At 39.8% G+C, this 14353-nt stretch overlaps 1 protein-coding gene across 5 annotated transcripts in view; it reads left to right on the top strand.

Annotated features, from left to right (window-relative positions):
* SPECC1 (sperm antigen with calponin homology and coiled-coil domains 1) overlaps positions 1 to 14353 on the top strand; it is an 894647-nt gene that overhangs the window by 692960 nt on the left and 187334 nt on the right. The window contains exon 9 of one of the 5 annotated variants that reach the window (XM_044054509.1): positions 8587 to 11853. The exons of the other annotated variants lie outside the window; for them this stretch is intronic. Coding sequence (XP_043910444.1) covers positions 8587 to 8608 — 22 coding nt within the window. The 3' untranslated portion in view covers positions 8609 to 11853. Of the gene's footprint in view, positions 1 to 8586; positions 11854 to 14353 lie in introns of those variants that run through there. 5 annotated transcript variants of the gene reach the window in all.

Below are 14353 nucleotides of genomic sequence, written 5' to 3' on the forward strand. Positions count from 1 at the left end.
TGCAAATGTTCTTTAATAATCAATATTTACAAGTTTGGGGTTTAAGGTAAGGTAACTTTAGCTATTGTCCAAATAATTTATGCAGAGTCCATAGCCTTTTTCCATGGAAGACCCACTGCTGATTGAAGGAGAGAAGCTTGCACACTAAGAAGAAATAAGACAAATTAGTATACCTTGACCACAAATGATGATACACAATGAACAGGCATGTACTTACACAGTGAAACATATTGCTATAAGTAAAGGAATCATTCTATTCTATCTTTACTATAATCAAGAATGGTAATTATATAGTACAGTTAGTAACCGACTATACACATCTCTGCAGTCCGTCAGTGTTTAACGTGGCAGCATAACTCACATGGTATTTATTTATTAATAGTTTGGCAAAACTTCATTTTTTCGACACTAGATTTGGTCAACACCTGTTTAGTTTACAGAATTTGGCCCACTAAACAGATAGTTGACTGGTGTGTGAGAGACTGCAGGATTATTAGAGTTGGACTATATGCCCTTTCTCCTTATATTTTATGACCTCAGATTTAATATACATAATTATTAGGGGGACTGGGGAGTGCAAATGTCCTGCCGCAAAATTCTATGTTTATACTTTTTTTTACTGTTATTTTTGCATGCGCCAATGTTGTTCAGCGCATGCATAACAGAATGGCAATGTTTGCAATGTCAATAATTTTCTGGTCAGAGTTGTGAATATTGACATTTGGTTATTTAGACAGTCAGTACACCTATTTATTTAGTATACTATTTATATTAGCTGTTTGTTCTCCTTTGAAACTCAGTTGTAGCATATACCAAATAAACGTATACAAAAATTAGCCCCATGAAATTTAGAATAAAAGGCAGTGCTGTTATACGGCTGTTCCTAGATAAGGTTATACAGTTGCTGCCAAAACATGTTTTTGCAATCAAGTGCACTTGACTGTACTTAAAAAAAGTCTGCATTACTTAATCTTTACTATAAAACAAACAAATAAAAATAAATAAATAAAGAAAGAAACAAGTTAAAAATATAACAAATATAAGTATAGCTGCAGCATGTACTAGATGTATAATCCCATGAGGCACGAAGGCAAGTCAGACAAGGGCCTGCTTACAATGTGATTAATTCTACTAGAGGTTCCCAAAGGTCTCATATCCGGGCACACATTTAGATACATTCTTTGGCTACTGTATATAGCAACACTTGACCTGAACAAACATACAATTTCAGCCTGACTTCCTGTTCTTCTGAGCTGATCTAGTAGCATCCCCAAAGAATATTAACATCCTGAGAAATAGCAGGTGTGTGTATAACTTCGCTCGGACTCCCAAAGTGACACGTTCATCCAGAGTCGCAGGCCTTGCTGCTGCTACTGCAGCTTCCTAACATGCATGTATAATGTTTCCTGGAGCTGCTTCCTGCTTGCTTGCAGACTTCTTACTGCTTGCTTATGCCACAGTGTATCGAAATTTGACATCAAACTCTTCATCAAAGCATAATCAAAGTAATGAAGTGTATGGATTGTAGCTAGTGTTAGTACTGAAGGCAATGATTGACTGTTTTCCCCAGTATTTGGTTGTAATCCTATAGTCAGGAAAGGTAAGCAAGTGGGGGTCAGTATAAACCAGCACAGCACTAAGTGACCAAGATTGCAGAATATATGCCAGAGCAGTTGTTATATGAATAGAACTTCCATATAAAATCTATAAAACTCTCTTTAATTTTCTGCTTGTATTGTTTTACCTTTTAATTTGATCTGTGTCTGCAGAATACTAAAATTGATAGGATACAGCTGTAGGTTATCCTATCCGAAGGTATTTGGATTACTAGCTATTTCAGCTCCAACTTGACTAGTTATTATGCATTAAGTAGCATCCTGCTTGTATCCAAGGAAATACTAAACCTGTTGCTCACCATTACACTTCAATTTATGCTACTTTTATTAAGGAAATACTAAACGTACTTCACCACAAACTGGCAACAGAACAGCTCACCACCACACAAGGAAAGAAGCCAGTGATTACCTGTATATCCCTACTTCACAAATTTCAACGCTTTAATTCCGTATGGAATGAATCAAGAATGTCATTGGAAATGCTTTCTTTACTTAATTTAAGTCTGAGATTGGTTAATTGTTTGTAATTATACTATTTAAAGATAGAATATGTGAAGTCGGGATATACTGTCTAAAGGCCGAAGAGACAAGGAGCTAGAGGAGTCTGCATTGTATGCTTTGTGTTTGCTGCTAACCAGATTGTATTGGATCCAGTGTCTGCTTATTTTACTTGTTCTGTGGGACTACATTGTGGATCAACTACTGGACTGGACTATCATTTTAATAAAATATAAAGGTAATCACTGGCTTCTTTCCTTGTGTGGTGGTGAGAAATACTAAACCTGTCACTCACCAATACAGTGTCATTCCTGCTGCTATCCCAAGGAAATACTAAAATCTGTCTCTCACTAGTACAGTGTGATTCCTACTACTGTCCTAAGGAAATACTAATCCTGTCTCTCACCACTACAGTGCTATTCCTGTTTCTGTCCTGAGGGAATACTAAACCCATCTCTCAACAGTACAATATCATTACTGCTACTGTCCTAAGGAAATAAAACCTGTTTCTCACCAATATAGTAGCATTCCTGTTACTGTCCCGAGGGAATACTAAACCCATCTCTCACCTGTACAGTGTTATTCCTGTTATCCCAAGGAAATATTAAACCCCTCTCTCTCAAAAGTATAGTGTCTTACCTGTTACTTTTCCAAGGAAATACTAAACTTGTCTCTCACTAGTAGAGAATCATTCTTGTTACCATCACAAGGAAGTAGTAAACCTGTCTCTCATCAGTAATGTATCATTCCTGATACTACCCCAAGAAATACAAAACCCACCTCTCACCAATATAGTGTCATTCTTGCTACTTTCCCAAGGAAATACTAAACTATCTCTCACTAGTAAAGTATCATTCCTGTTACTGTCCCAAGGAAATACTATGCTTACTCTCACCAGTACAGTGTAATTCCTATCACAAGGAGATACTAAACATGTCTTTCACCAGTACAGTCTCATTTCTGCTTCTTTCCCAAAGAAATAATTAACCTCTCTCAGAAGTACATTAGCATTTCCGCTACTGTCTCAAGGAAATATAAAACCTGTCTCTCACCAGCAGAGTGTCATTACTGTTACTGTCCTAAGGACATACTAAACCTGTCCCTCACCAGTGCAGGATCATTCCTGCTTCTATCCATAGGAAATACTATACATATCTCTCACCAGTACAGTGGCATTCCTGCTTCTGTCCCAAAGAAATAATAAGCTTGTCTCTTACTATTACAGTGTTATCCCAAGGAACTACAAAACCTGTCTCTCACCCATACAATATAATTCCTGCTATTATTTCAAGGAAATACTAAACCCATATCTCACCAGTACAGTGTCATTCCTGCTTCTATCTTAAGGAAATACTAAACCCATCAGTCACCAGTTCAGTGTCATTCCTACTACTGTCCCAAGGAAATACTAAACTTGTCTCTCACCAGTGCGGTGTTATTCCTGGTTCTTTCCCAAGGAGATACTAAACCTGTCACCAGTGCACTGCAGTTCCTGCTACTTTCCCATAAAAAATCTAATCCCATCGTTCACCCATACAGTGTAGTTCATTCCACTCTATCATAAAAATACTAAACCCCTCGGTCACCAGTACAGTGTAGTTCATTCCACTCTATCATAAACATACTAAACCCCCTCGGTCACCAGTACAATGTACTTCATATTACTCTGTCATAGAAATACTAAACCTCTCTGTCACCAGTGCAGTGTATTTTATGCCACTCTGTCATAGAAATACTAAACCCCCTTGGTCACCAGTACAATGTAGTTCATATTACTCTGTCATAGAAATACTAAACCTCTCTGTCACCAGTGCAGTGTATTTTATGCCACTCTGTCATAGAAATACTAAACCCCCTCGGTCACCAGTACAATGTAGTTCATATTACTCTGTCATAGAAATACTAAACCTCTCTGTCACTAGTGCAGTGTATTTTATGCCACTCTGTCATAGAAATACTAAACCCCCTCGGTCACCAGTACAATGTAGTTCATATTACTCTGTCATAGAAATACTAACCCCCTCTGTCACCAGTACAGTGTAGTTCACACTACTCTGTCATAGAAATACTAAACCCCTCAGTCACCAGTACAGTGTAGTTCACACTACTCTGTTATAGAAATACTAAACCCCTCGGTCACCAGTACAGTGTAGTTCACACTACTCTGTTATAGAAATACTAAACCCCTCGGTCACCAGTACAGTGTAGTTCACACTACTCTGTCACAGAAATACTAAACCCCTCTGTCACCAGTACAGTGTAGTTCATATTACTCTGTCATAGAAATACTAAACCTCTCTGTCACCAGTGCAGTGTATTTTATGCCACTCTGTCATAGAAATACTAACCCCCCTCGGTCACCAGTACAATGTAGTTCATATTACTCTGTCATAGAAATACTAACCCCCTCTGTCACCAGTACAGTGTAGTTCACACTACTCTGTCATAGAAATACTAAACCCCTCGGTCACCAGTACAGTGTAGTTCACACTACTCTGTTATAGAAATACTAAACCCCTCGGTCACCAGTACAGTGTAGTTCACACTACTCTGTCACAGAAATACTAAACCCCTCTGTCACCAGTACAGTGTAGTTCACACTACTCTGTCACAGAAATACTAAACCCCTCTGTTCAGCAATGCAGGATAGACTGAGAAACTGTGGTGAATTCTAAATAAACTGCAGCCACAGGCAAACTCTTGTCCACTTCCCTAGTGATGAAGTCATGTTGGAATTTACTGATCAGGCCATATTACTCCAATAAATCATACAAGTCTTGGCATTGGTATCACTGTCATCATTCTGCCCATCACTGAATTCATTCTCTCCAATTTGTAGTTTCCAGGGATGTTCCTTCCTCTGCATTTGTACATTGGCACCATTGTGACTTGCCTCCAGTCTTCGCGGACCACTCTTTCCCGAAGAAGAATGTTGAATAGCTCAGTCAGAGGTTTTGACAAAACTGCAACAGACCTTTTTAGGATCCCAAACAGCATCTCACCTATACCATATGTCTTCCTTTACACCCATTAGTGCTTTCCATCCACTGTTATTTCCCCATCTATCTATCTATGCTTTCCCTGTCCTGTCTTCCCAGATTAGAACTCTCCTTTTTCCTCTGATAATCACTGATGCAAAATATTTGTTTACAATTTTTACCTGCTCTTTAACACCCTGGTTTTCTATTCCCACACCAGTACCCCTGTATATTTCCCTAGTTTCTTCCTTTCCAGTATATATGTAAAGAAGGCCCGCCTCCATTTCTTAATGCATCCTTCTAACCTTTTCACTTCTATCCTTTCAATATATTTGCTGCCCATTTCTAGCTTCCATGTGTCCTTCCCGGTGATTCCTCCATCTTGTTCCCCTCAGTCTTTTCATTTCTGTTATGGCTGCCCTCCTATCTTTAGTGAACCAAGTCAGTTTTTTTCTTTTCTTTTCTTGTCACCATGGCATATCTTTTGAAATATTGTAGCCCATTTTATGGTTTTACATTGCTCTTTCACTTGTTCCTCTCTCTCTCTTGTCACATTCCTAGATCTCTGTTATATGAAATGAACCCTTATGTTCTGATATTGTTTTTCCCTTGTAGCTCTAAACCCTGATTTTTATGATCCCGCTCATGGCTCCTTCTTCATAATTGATGTGAACCATACTGTTGCAAATTCATGTAATGCAGTGAAGTCCTGACCTGTATATTCTTCTCCTTCTGCCTAAATAGAACAAGGTCAGGGAGCACTCCTTTCCTAGATTCAGCTGATGCATTGTGCTTGAACCCTTCACATTCCAGTTCCCTCAGTCAGTCTTTTGGCTGTACCCACCTTAGATGATGGCATACTTCAGCCTGCTTTTGTTACATTGAGGTCTTCCATCATAATTACCCACTTCCTTCCTCTCCCTTCTTTTATCTGACTTTTGACTAGACCATCGTGCTACACAGGTGCATTATGTAAGCCATAGTGGGTGTCAGTGCACCGGTCCTTTTGCTATGACTAACTTTAGTGCAAAACAGATGGCTTTGAGTTCCTCGCCCTCCTTACCTTTATCCTGTCAATCATTTTGCTCCGCTTTCCTCATTTATTGCCTTAATTCCTTATCTCATCTCCACTCTCCTCCAGTTCTTCCCTTAACTACACTGCCGTTCCTGCACCATACTTGCCTACCTTCTGCTTCCTGAACACTTTGTACCCTGTTACCACCACATTCTATCCCCTCTTTTCAGTGACCCATAGATTAGGTTCATAGATTAGTACTAGGCTAATTGCTCTTGTGGACCATTTTAAGCCTAACCAATTACCCCATGTGAGAATCAAATCCTGTACCTTGTGTCTGTAAGGTAAACACCTTAACCATTATACCAGCCTTCCACCCATGCTTTCATTATCCCAATATGTCAGCCTGAATCCCCACTATTAATGCTTCCAAGTCAGCTGTCTTTTTTTCCTAGGCTTCTGACATTACCGTGCACCAGTCAGACATCATTGCCCCACTCTGCCCCCAATTTCTTTTCCATCATCCCCAATATTTTCTAATTCTATCTTTCCCTGTAATCCTGAGCCGTCCTCTCCTCTCCTGACCTTTTCATACTCTTTTTTTATTTTCTTCATCACCTTGCATGTACATTTCTACACTCCTCATCTGCCTGACTACCCCATTCCTGATGATCCTCTTCCTTCACACCATTACTTCCCCTCTAAGTCCTACTAATTCCCTTCTTCTTGTAGTACTATTTCCCCTCATGTTTCTCAGTCTCATTCTTGTTACTTTTTAGTCTGTGTCCCTTTGTATTATCACACTAATATCTCCCTTTCCTCCGTGTGCTATGCTATGCTAATATACTGTCTTCCTCTGCTACTTTCACCTTCAACCTTAGTAAAACCTCCCAAGCCCCTTCTGATATCTTACTTTACTTTTCTTTTCCTAAACAGCATTCACATCACCACCTCTTCCACATGAATTTATTGGTACAGTTATCATAATGTGCCTTTCCAACCTTTATTTAACTTATATAACTTCGGGGTGGGGGGAACACTGAGATGGAGCATATCCGTGGTGAACAGTTCCTTATCCTCACAGTCTTTTCCACTATTGTTGTTATATATTCATTACTTCTCTCTCTGTGTTATTGTTTGAACTTTCCAGCCCTTTCCTTTTTCACACTGCTGGTCTTTGGCACAGGCTGCACAGAGCACTGTTGTACTCCCCAAATGTCTACAAACTGCTAACACGTCCTTGGTTATTTCACTATCTTTCCAATGGTCCTTTCTGTAAGGTTAAGACTATTCCCGTGTAATACTACATATAGGTGTTCCTCTCCTTTTGTGAAAAACCTGTTCACCTTTAGGCCCACCCTACCAAATGTTAGGCCTAAGATCATATCCATCATCACCTCCTCTTCCTCCATTATGCTCTCACTTGAATCCTCTAATGATTAAATGCCCAACGAACAATATATCACCTGTCCCTCCTTGTCTGTGTCTTTGATTCCCCTGCCCCCTTATAGTCTGTCTTTCTGTCCTTGGTCTACTCTTGTCTCCCATCTCCCTCGCTCCTTAAGTTCTTACCACTTTGTTCTCTGACAGCTTCCTCCCTTTTCCTCCTCAAGAGATGCCTCTTGGCTGGTCTCTTCGAGTGCTACCTAGTCTATCTCTCTTCTCTTCCTGACCCTGCCTTTCTGCCATGGGTTTATGCACCTCAGCCTCCTTGTGGTACACAAACTTCTATATAATCAAGATATTTACAAATAGTTACCAGCTGGCCTACATCTTCTCTTCTCTTTGGTCTCACACTGAACTCTGACACTGGGAATATACAACAGAAGAGACCAACAGGAATTGTTGGGTAACTTGACTGAAGGTAAAATAGCATCCCTACTTCCATGCAGGTGACAAAGGTATCCAGACCGAGGATAGTACTTAAGTTGCTAAGGTTGCATTCCTGTTAGACAGTAGTTATCTCCAAGGTGGTAGATAGCTGTCAACTCCTGTTTCTGAGTGAGCATAATATTGTGAAAACAAGGGCACCAATAAAAGATAGGCCCATCACTCCCTGACAAAGTAAAGTGCCACTGCACTGTTCCATTATTTTATTTTATTTATTTATTTTTTTAGGATAAAGGGATTGAGATACAAATATTAACTGCTACTGCCTGGCTGTCACTTTGATCAACACTCATGAGACATTTGTGCTCTTGTCCAAAAGCTGAAAAAGTATGTTTATTTCATTATCCCTACAATATGGGGGTTTGTAGAATCAAATACATAATCTGGAGGCAGACAATACATATAGGTAGTATATTATAATGTTTTACTGTAGGATTATAAAGCTATACTAATCAGTTAATATAGCAGCAATCTGTTTAGAAGCCAGGAAGTTCTGAGCAATAGAGCCCATGTCCTATGACAATTGATGTACACATGATTTTACCTTAGTGCTAGTATCTTAACTCCAACTTTCTCTCTGTTTTTGCAGACTTAGTGTTACTCTGAGCTAGCTCAACTATCAACGGAGACACAGAATCTAATTTTGAGCACTGTATTTGAGTTTGGGGGTTTGTATTGTTTGAGTGGGTGACTCTGAAAACCTCAGGAAATGCATTCTGCACACTCTCGTTATGATTAGAAGGAGAATACAGATATTTTCTTATGCATGCCGCTATGTGAGGTGTGTGGGGTCCAGTTTCTCTATTAAAAGACATTCAGCTGCCTGGAAGCAGTTCTGCTGGAGTGAAAGACCGACTTTGAGAGAAAGAAAAAGTGAAAGAGAGTGGAAAACATTACTACAGCCACGAGATTAACCCACGGAATGACTGTCTGCTTGTGGTCTTACCAACCAGCAGCATTACACTGTATTTAAGAAACATCAGCTTCACAAACTGCTAGATGCTGGAGAAACATACTTGTAGCAAATGGAGCACCTACTAAGTTCTTGGGCTAGATTTGGTAGAATGGTGCTGACTGCTTGAAAACTACCATCTAATTTCAAGGCTTTACCTAACCAGATATCTTACTGATTGCAGACATGTTTTTGGAATTCGGTCTCTAGTAATCACTTTTTCATACTGTGTATTAAACCAAAAAATGTATCTTTCTATATATTTGCAATACAAATACTTTCATAGGTGTTTTATAAATGTTTGTGTCCTTTTCTACTTCGCACTTTACACTTTGAGCTTTCTTGTTATTTTTTTTTACCCATTAAAATAAAAGTATACTGAAGGGAAGGGGGGAATACACGGTTTTCACTGTAATGGTAATGTATTCTATATATTTTCACATAAATCTGGTAATGAAATTCACCACTTTCACAAAAATCTGCAAATTATATAAACATTGTAGTTCTTTCTCAGATAAGAACATAACTGCTGTTTTTTTTAAAATTTTTTTTAGTTTCTAACCCCACATGACTATAACCCCCTGTTTTGGCCTCACTGTTAAACTCATTTGTTCCCCATTGGTGTGACAACCACAGCCCCATTCATTTCCCTTGGGGTGACCATAATACAATAAGAGTGGTGCCATCATCTATTAAAAGCTGGGATCAATCTTTTCTGATTATGTGTCTATGTCCCCACACCGTGAATGTGACTTAACATAATGCACATGTGTTTCCATACTTGTATGCTCTGTTTTGTGATGCTGCATGCCACATATCTAAGTGTGGTTGTCACTGTCCTACCAGTGGACCGACCATGGCTCTTTCAGTTGAGGTGGGTGAGCATGAACTTACCCACAATTCCTACCTCCTCTGTGGCAGGTCCTCTACTACATAGGCCACTAATGGAAACCAAGATATTTGAGAGAAAGCCACGGCTTTCTCTCTCTGAGCCATTGAGATGGCCTACTGTTTATTTTCTCTTAATAATCCTGCAGCTTGTGTGTAACACCACAGTGCAGTGCTCTCAAAAAATGTGGTTATATTCCTGATTGGGCTGCATTCTGTGTTAAGGCTGCATTTCCTCCATATATCTGTTTTGGTTTTCACTGGGGTATATATTTTTTTCCAACATCCAAAGACATGGTAACAGGTGAACTGGCGATATTCTAAATCTGCCTTGTGATCAACTTGTCTCCCTTCCAGGACTGTTTTTCTATGCTGTACTCATTTCTTGATGTGATAGATTTCAGCTTCCCCATGACCCTGGAAAATTAATGACTTACTGAATGAGTTCTAGTAGTTTTTGAATTAAGAGGGCAACAGTAAACTAGGCACTTCACAGCAAGAGGTTCTGCAGTTCAGTTCTTGGCTGGGTTGCCTTCTGTACAGAGTCTGTTTGTCCTTCCTGCAATAGCATGGGTTTTCAGCAGAAACTCCATTTTCATCCCACCTCTCATACATATGCAATAGGTGAAGTGGCATTATTTAAAATTGCCCATAAATATGAGTGTACTGGATTTGTGTGTTTGTGTTTGTGCATTCTGCTATGGACTGGGGCCCTGTCCAGAGCAGGTTTCATACCTTGCATCCATTGGCTGCCAAGATAGGGCTCTGGCATCTTCATGACCCTGTCAAAGGTTAATGTAGGTTACTGGATAGGGCACTGTCATCCTCATGACCCTGTGAAGGGAAAATGTGGGTTACTGGAGATGAAAGAATAATTATCATAATTTAACTGTTTTGCTGCTCTAAGGCTGCTTACCTGTATCCCACAGTGTAAACAGTTCTTTACCTCTCTCCATATACACCTGTGAGTAGGGAGCAGCATGGAATAAATTGAAAGAGTGATGAAGTCAGCATCTGAATAGTTAGTTACATATTTTTTATTATTTTTCTTAAGTTCCCCTTTCTACTTGCATGATGCTATCCTGGGTTTTTGTCAGTGCTGTATGTGAAATTCTCCTTTCTAATACCATAATAATGTTATTACTTTGTCTTTTTTATCTGACAGAACATGAATTCAAGTTAACTTTTTCTCTTGCATATTAGTTAAGTTGCATTTTATTATATTATATATATTTTTTATCTCCCAATTTCATTTATGTTTACCAGTTGCACATAAAGAAACTAGATTGTGCAGTGACAAATATTGCCCAATGAGTTTTTGTATTAGATGCTCCTGTTTTTACTCTATACTTCTTCATCAACCTTCTGAGCAAGTAAAAAGAGCTTGAAACCATGGAAATAAACTCTCCTGCTATCTCTACTGCCAGCTTGGTAGCTATGGGTATCCTAAGGCAATGTAACAAATGCCTTAGACTTAAACAAACAGATAAGGTATGTGAGAGATGGAGGCAAAGCTCTCACATACAAGTACTCATAATACTAATCAAGTTGTTAGTAATGCACATACTGCACCCACCACATGCAGTATAGATCAGACACAGAGACCGAAATATGATTAGACTCTTAAATATGATCTTCCTAAACCAGAAAGACACCCCAGACATTGCACCCACAACAAATATTCTCAGCACCCCCAAAAGCACTCTACCAAAAAAACCCACTGTAACACATATAGCCACATCAAATGGAGCCTGCGCTTCTAAGTCCCTAAGGCAAGCCACCACACAACCTAATATTTTTGTCATTGGAGACTCCATTGTAAGATGCACAGATGTCTCACTCACCAGGCTGAGTAAGGAGAAAGTCATGGTCAGTTGCCTATCAGGGACAAGGATCAGCTGGATCACACGTGCACTTAGGTCATTGGATTGCATGTACCAGTATGACTCAGTCTTAGATCATGTGGGTGTAAATGACCTGAGATTTACTTCCCTGGACTATATGAAGAGAGACATGGCAAAGCTCTCTGATTATGTGTCCCAGGCAAGTATGAGCCTAGCATTGAACAACATTCTACCTTCCCCAAGGATGATGCCACAATATGACCAGAAGATGACTGACTTTAACAATTGGCATAGTTATTGGTGTTACTCCAAGGGGGTACAATATTTGTCAGCATGAGAGGATATGGCCAACTGTCCATGCTGCTTTGCCTGGGATGATCTGCACCTGTCTCCTCAAGACCTTTGAATATTGGCTAAAAGATTTTCCGACCCCATTATGCACTTTTAGTAAATGCCAAGCTGATAAGCCTCCTGACATTGCAAAACCAACCCTAGAAAATCTAAAGATAGCACTCCTCAATGCCAGGAATCTAAGCAAGAAATTCCACTCCCCTTCAAGTTCACCTTAGCCTGGAGAATACAGTTGTTTGTGCAGTTACCTAGACATGGCTTAAAGCTGCAGGGAACACCCAGGCAGTGCAGAGCTTCAATACCTTCCATACACATTTATACAAGCTACTGCACAGGCAGGGACTAAAGGTGGAGGTGTCTCAATTTACATAAAAAACAAACATACCTCAAGGCTAGTCAAATAGGATGATGCATTTTGAACTTCTCCCTGTCCAGATTACAATAGCCAAAGTCCCATACCATATCCTTGCAAGCTATAGGTTCCCCCTATGAACCAGAAAACCCATAACATACATAAACTTACTGTAAATACTCAGTGTTCAACGTAATGGCATATTCATGGGTGATTAACTACCCCACTGTAAACTGGGTATAATACACTACCCTAAACATACAGGCCCAAAGATTCCTGGACTTTGTCAATACAAACACCTTGGAATAGATAGTCTATATGCCCACTAGGGATACAAACATACTGGATCTGGTCATCACTAATATGGGAGAACACTGCACTGGAAAAAAAAATCAGGACCCCTGCTAACCCTGGATCATTTAAAGAACTATTTTAAGGCAGACTGCCTAATATTAATTGATAACCTGCCTGGCAAAATTTCAAGCCATTTACAGACTCCATTAAATGCAAACATATAAGTCTGACCAGTCTTATATGTAAAGTCATGGAAAGAATGATCATGTAAATGATTAACAATAACATAAGAAGTCTTTAGAGACTGGATCCATCCAAGTCTGGTTTCATCAAGGGCAGATCATGTCTACTCAACCTGGTGGACTTCTTTGAGAAGGTCATCAAAGCAATGGACAAGGACAATAGGTGCATACTGCCTACCTTAACTTGGCTAAGGCATTTGATACAATACCCCACCCAGTCATTGTAGATAGCCAGGGGCTCTCAGATATGACCCAAGGAGTTGGATAGGGGAGTCTACCTCCACAAAGAGGCTGGCCACTAGTGGAGTCCCTCAGAGCTCTGTGCTGGATCCTGTACATTTTAGCATGTACTTCACTGAAGTCAGGGCCAACATCAAGGGCCTCTGGCTGACCATGTTTACACATGATTGCAAAAAAGATGCAGTCATAGACTCTCTCCAACACACTAATATTCTCAAAGAAGGGCTGACTCAAACAAATAACTGGTGTCAGAGCCATGGTCTGAAACGTACTGCCAAAAAAATGCATAATAGTATCCTTTGGGAAGTCTGCTACCCATGGAAACTACCTCATTGACAGCACACCCCTAAGAGTAGATCCAGTAGTGAGGGATTTGGGGATGCATGTGGACAATAACCTGGCCTTCTACCATCATGTGTCTATGGTAGTAAGGAAATCATTCTATGTTGCATGACTTATAGGCAATGATATGGCATCTAGGGCCAAGGAAGTAATTGCTCCACTGTATTCGGCCCTCATTAAACCAATCATTGAGTACAATACCCCCTTCAGTGTGCACCTGACCAGGCACATGCAACAGTTCGAATGTCCACAGAGATAAACAGCATGTCCTACATGGACTGCCTCAAAGCCATATCCCTGAACTCAGTCTCCTACAGACTTCTGAGGAGCAATCTATGTCTCACATTCAAGACATCTTTGGATCCCACCTTGACAGACGTTCTGAGTATCTGTAAAACATAAAGCATCAGAATTACCTAAACTAGTGACTTAAACCTCACTAGTGGCATTAATAGGACTTGTTGGAAGGAGACATATGATTATCCCTTCTCTGGAACATGCTTCGCATCCATTTGAAGCAGAGATCTTCCCTAACCCAATTTAAGTGTAACTTGCACCAGTGAATGGGGAATCAGAAATTCACCCCTAGTCTGGCACCTGTGTCTTTAATGGACATAGACAGCCTATAAATGCTTGATCACCTAAACCCTAGCTTACAAACACCTCTTAAAATAATCTTAAGGTACCTAAATTTGTCAGATACATTTGGAATTCAAGGTTAGGCTTAAAAGTTCCCCAGTAGTCATTAGTCTAGTATACACCTATGAAGCAATTAAATAAAATGAACCTGGAGTAAACTATACCATTTCAGTTTACTTCTCAGCAGCTATGATTATATTTGGCAATAAAAC

This window comes from Protopterus annectens, chromosome 13.part0 (assembly GCF_019279795.1).
Source record: "Protopterus annectens isolate FY-2018-M chromosome 13.part0, PAN1.0, whole genome shotgun sequence".
Lineage (NCBI taxonomy): Eukaryota > Metazoa > Chordata > Ceratodontiformes > Protopteridae > Protopterus > Protopterus annectens.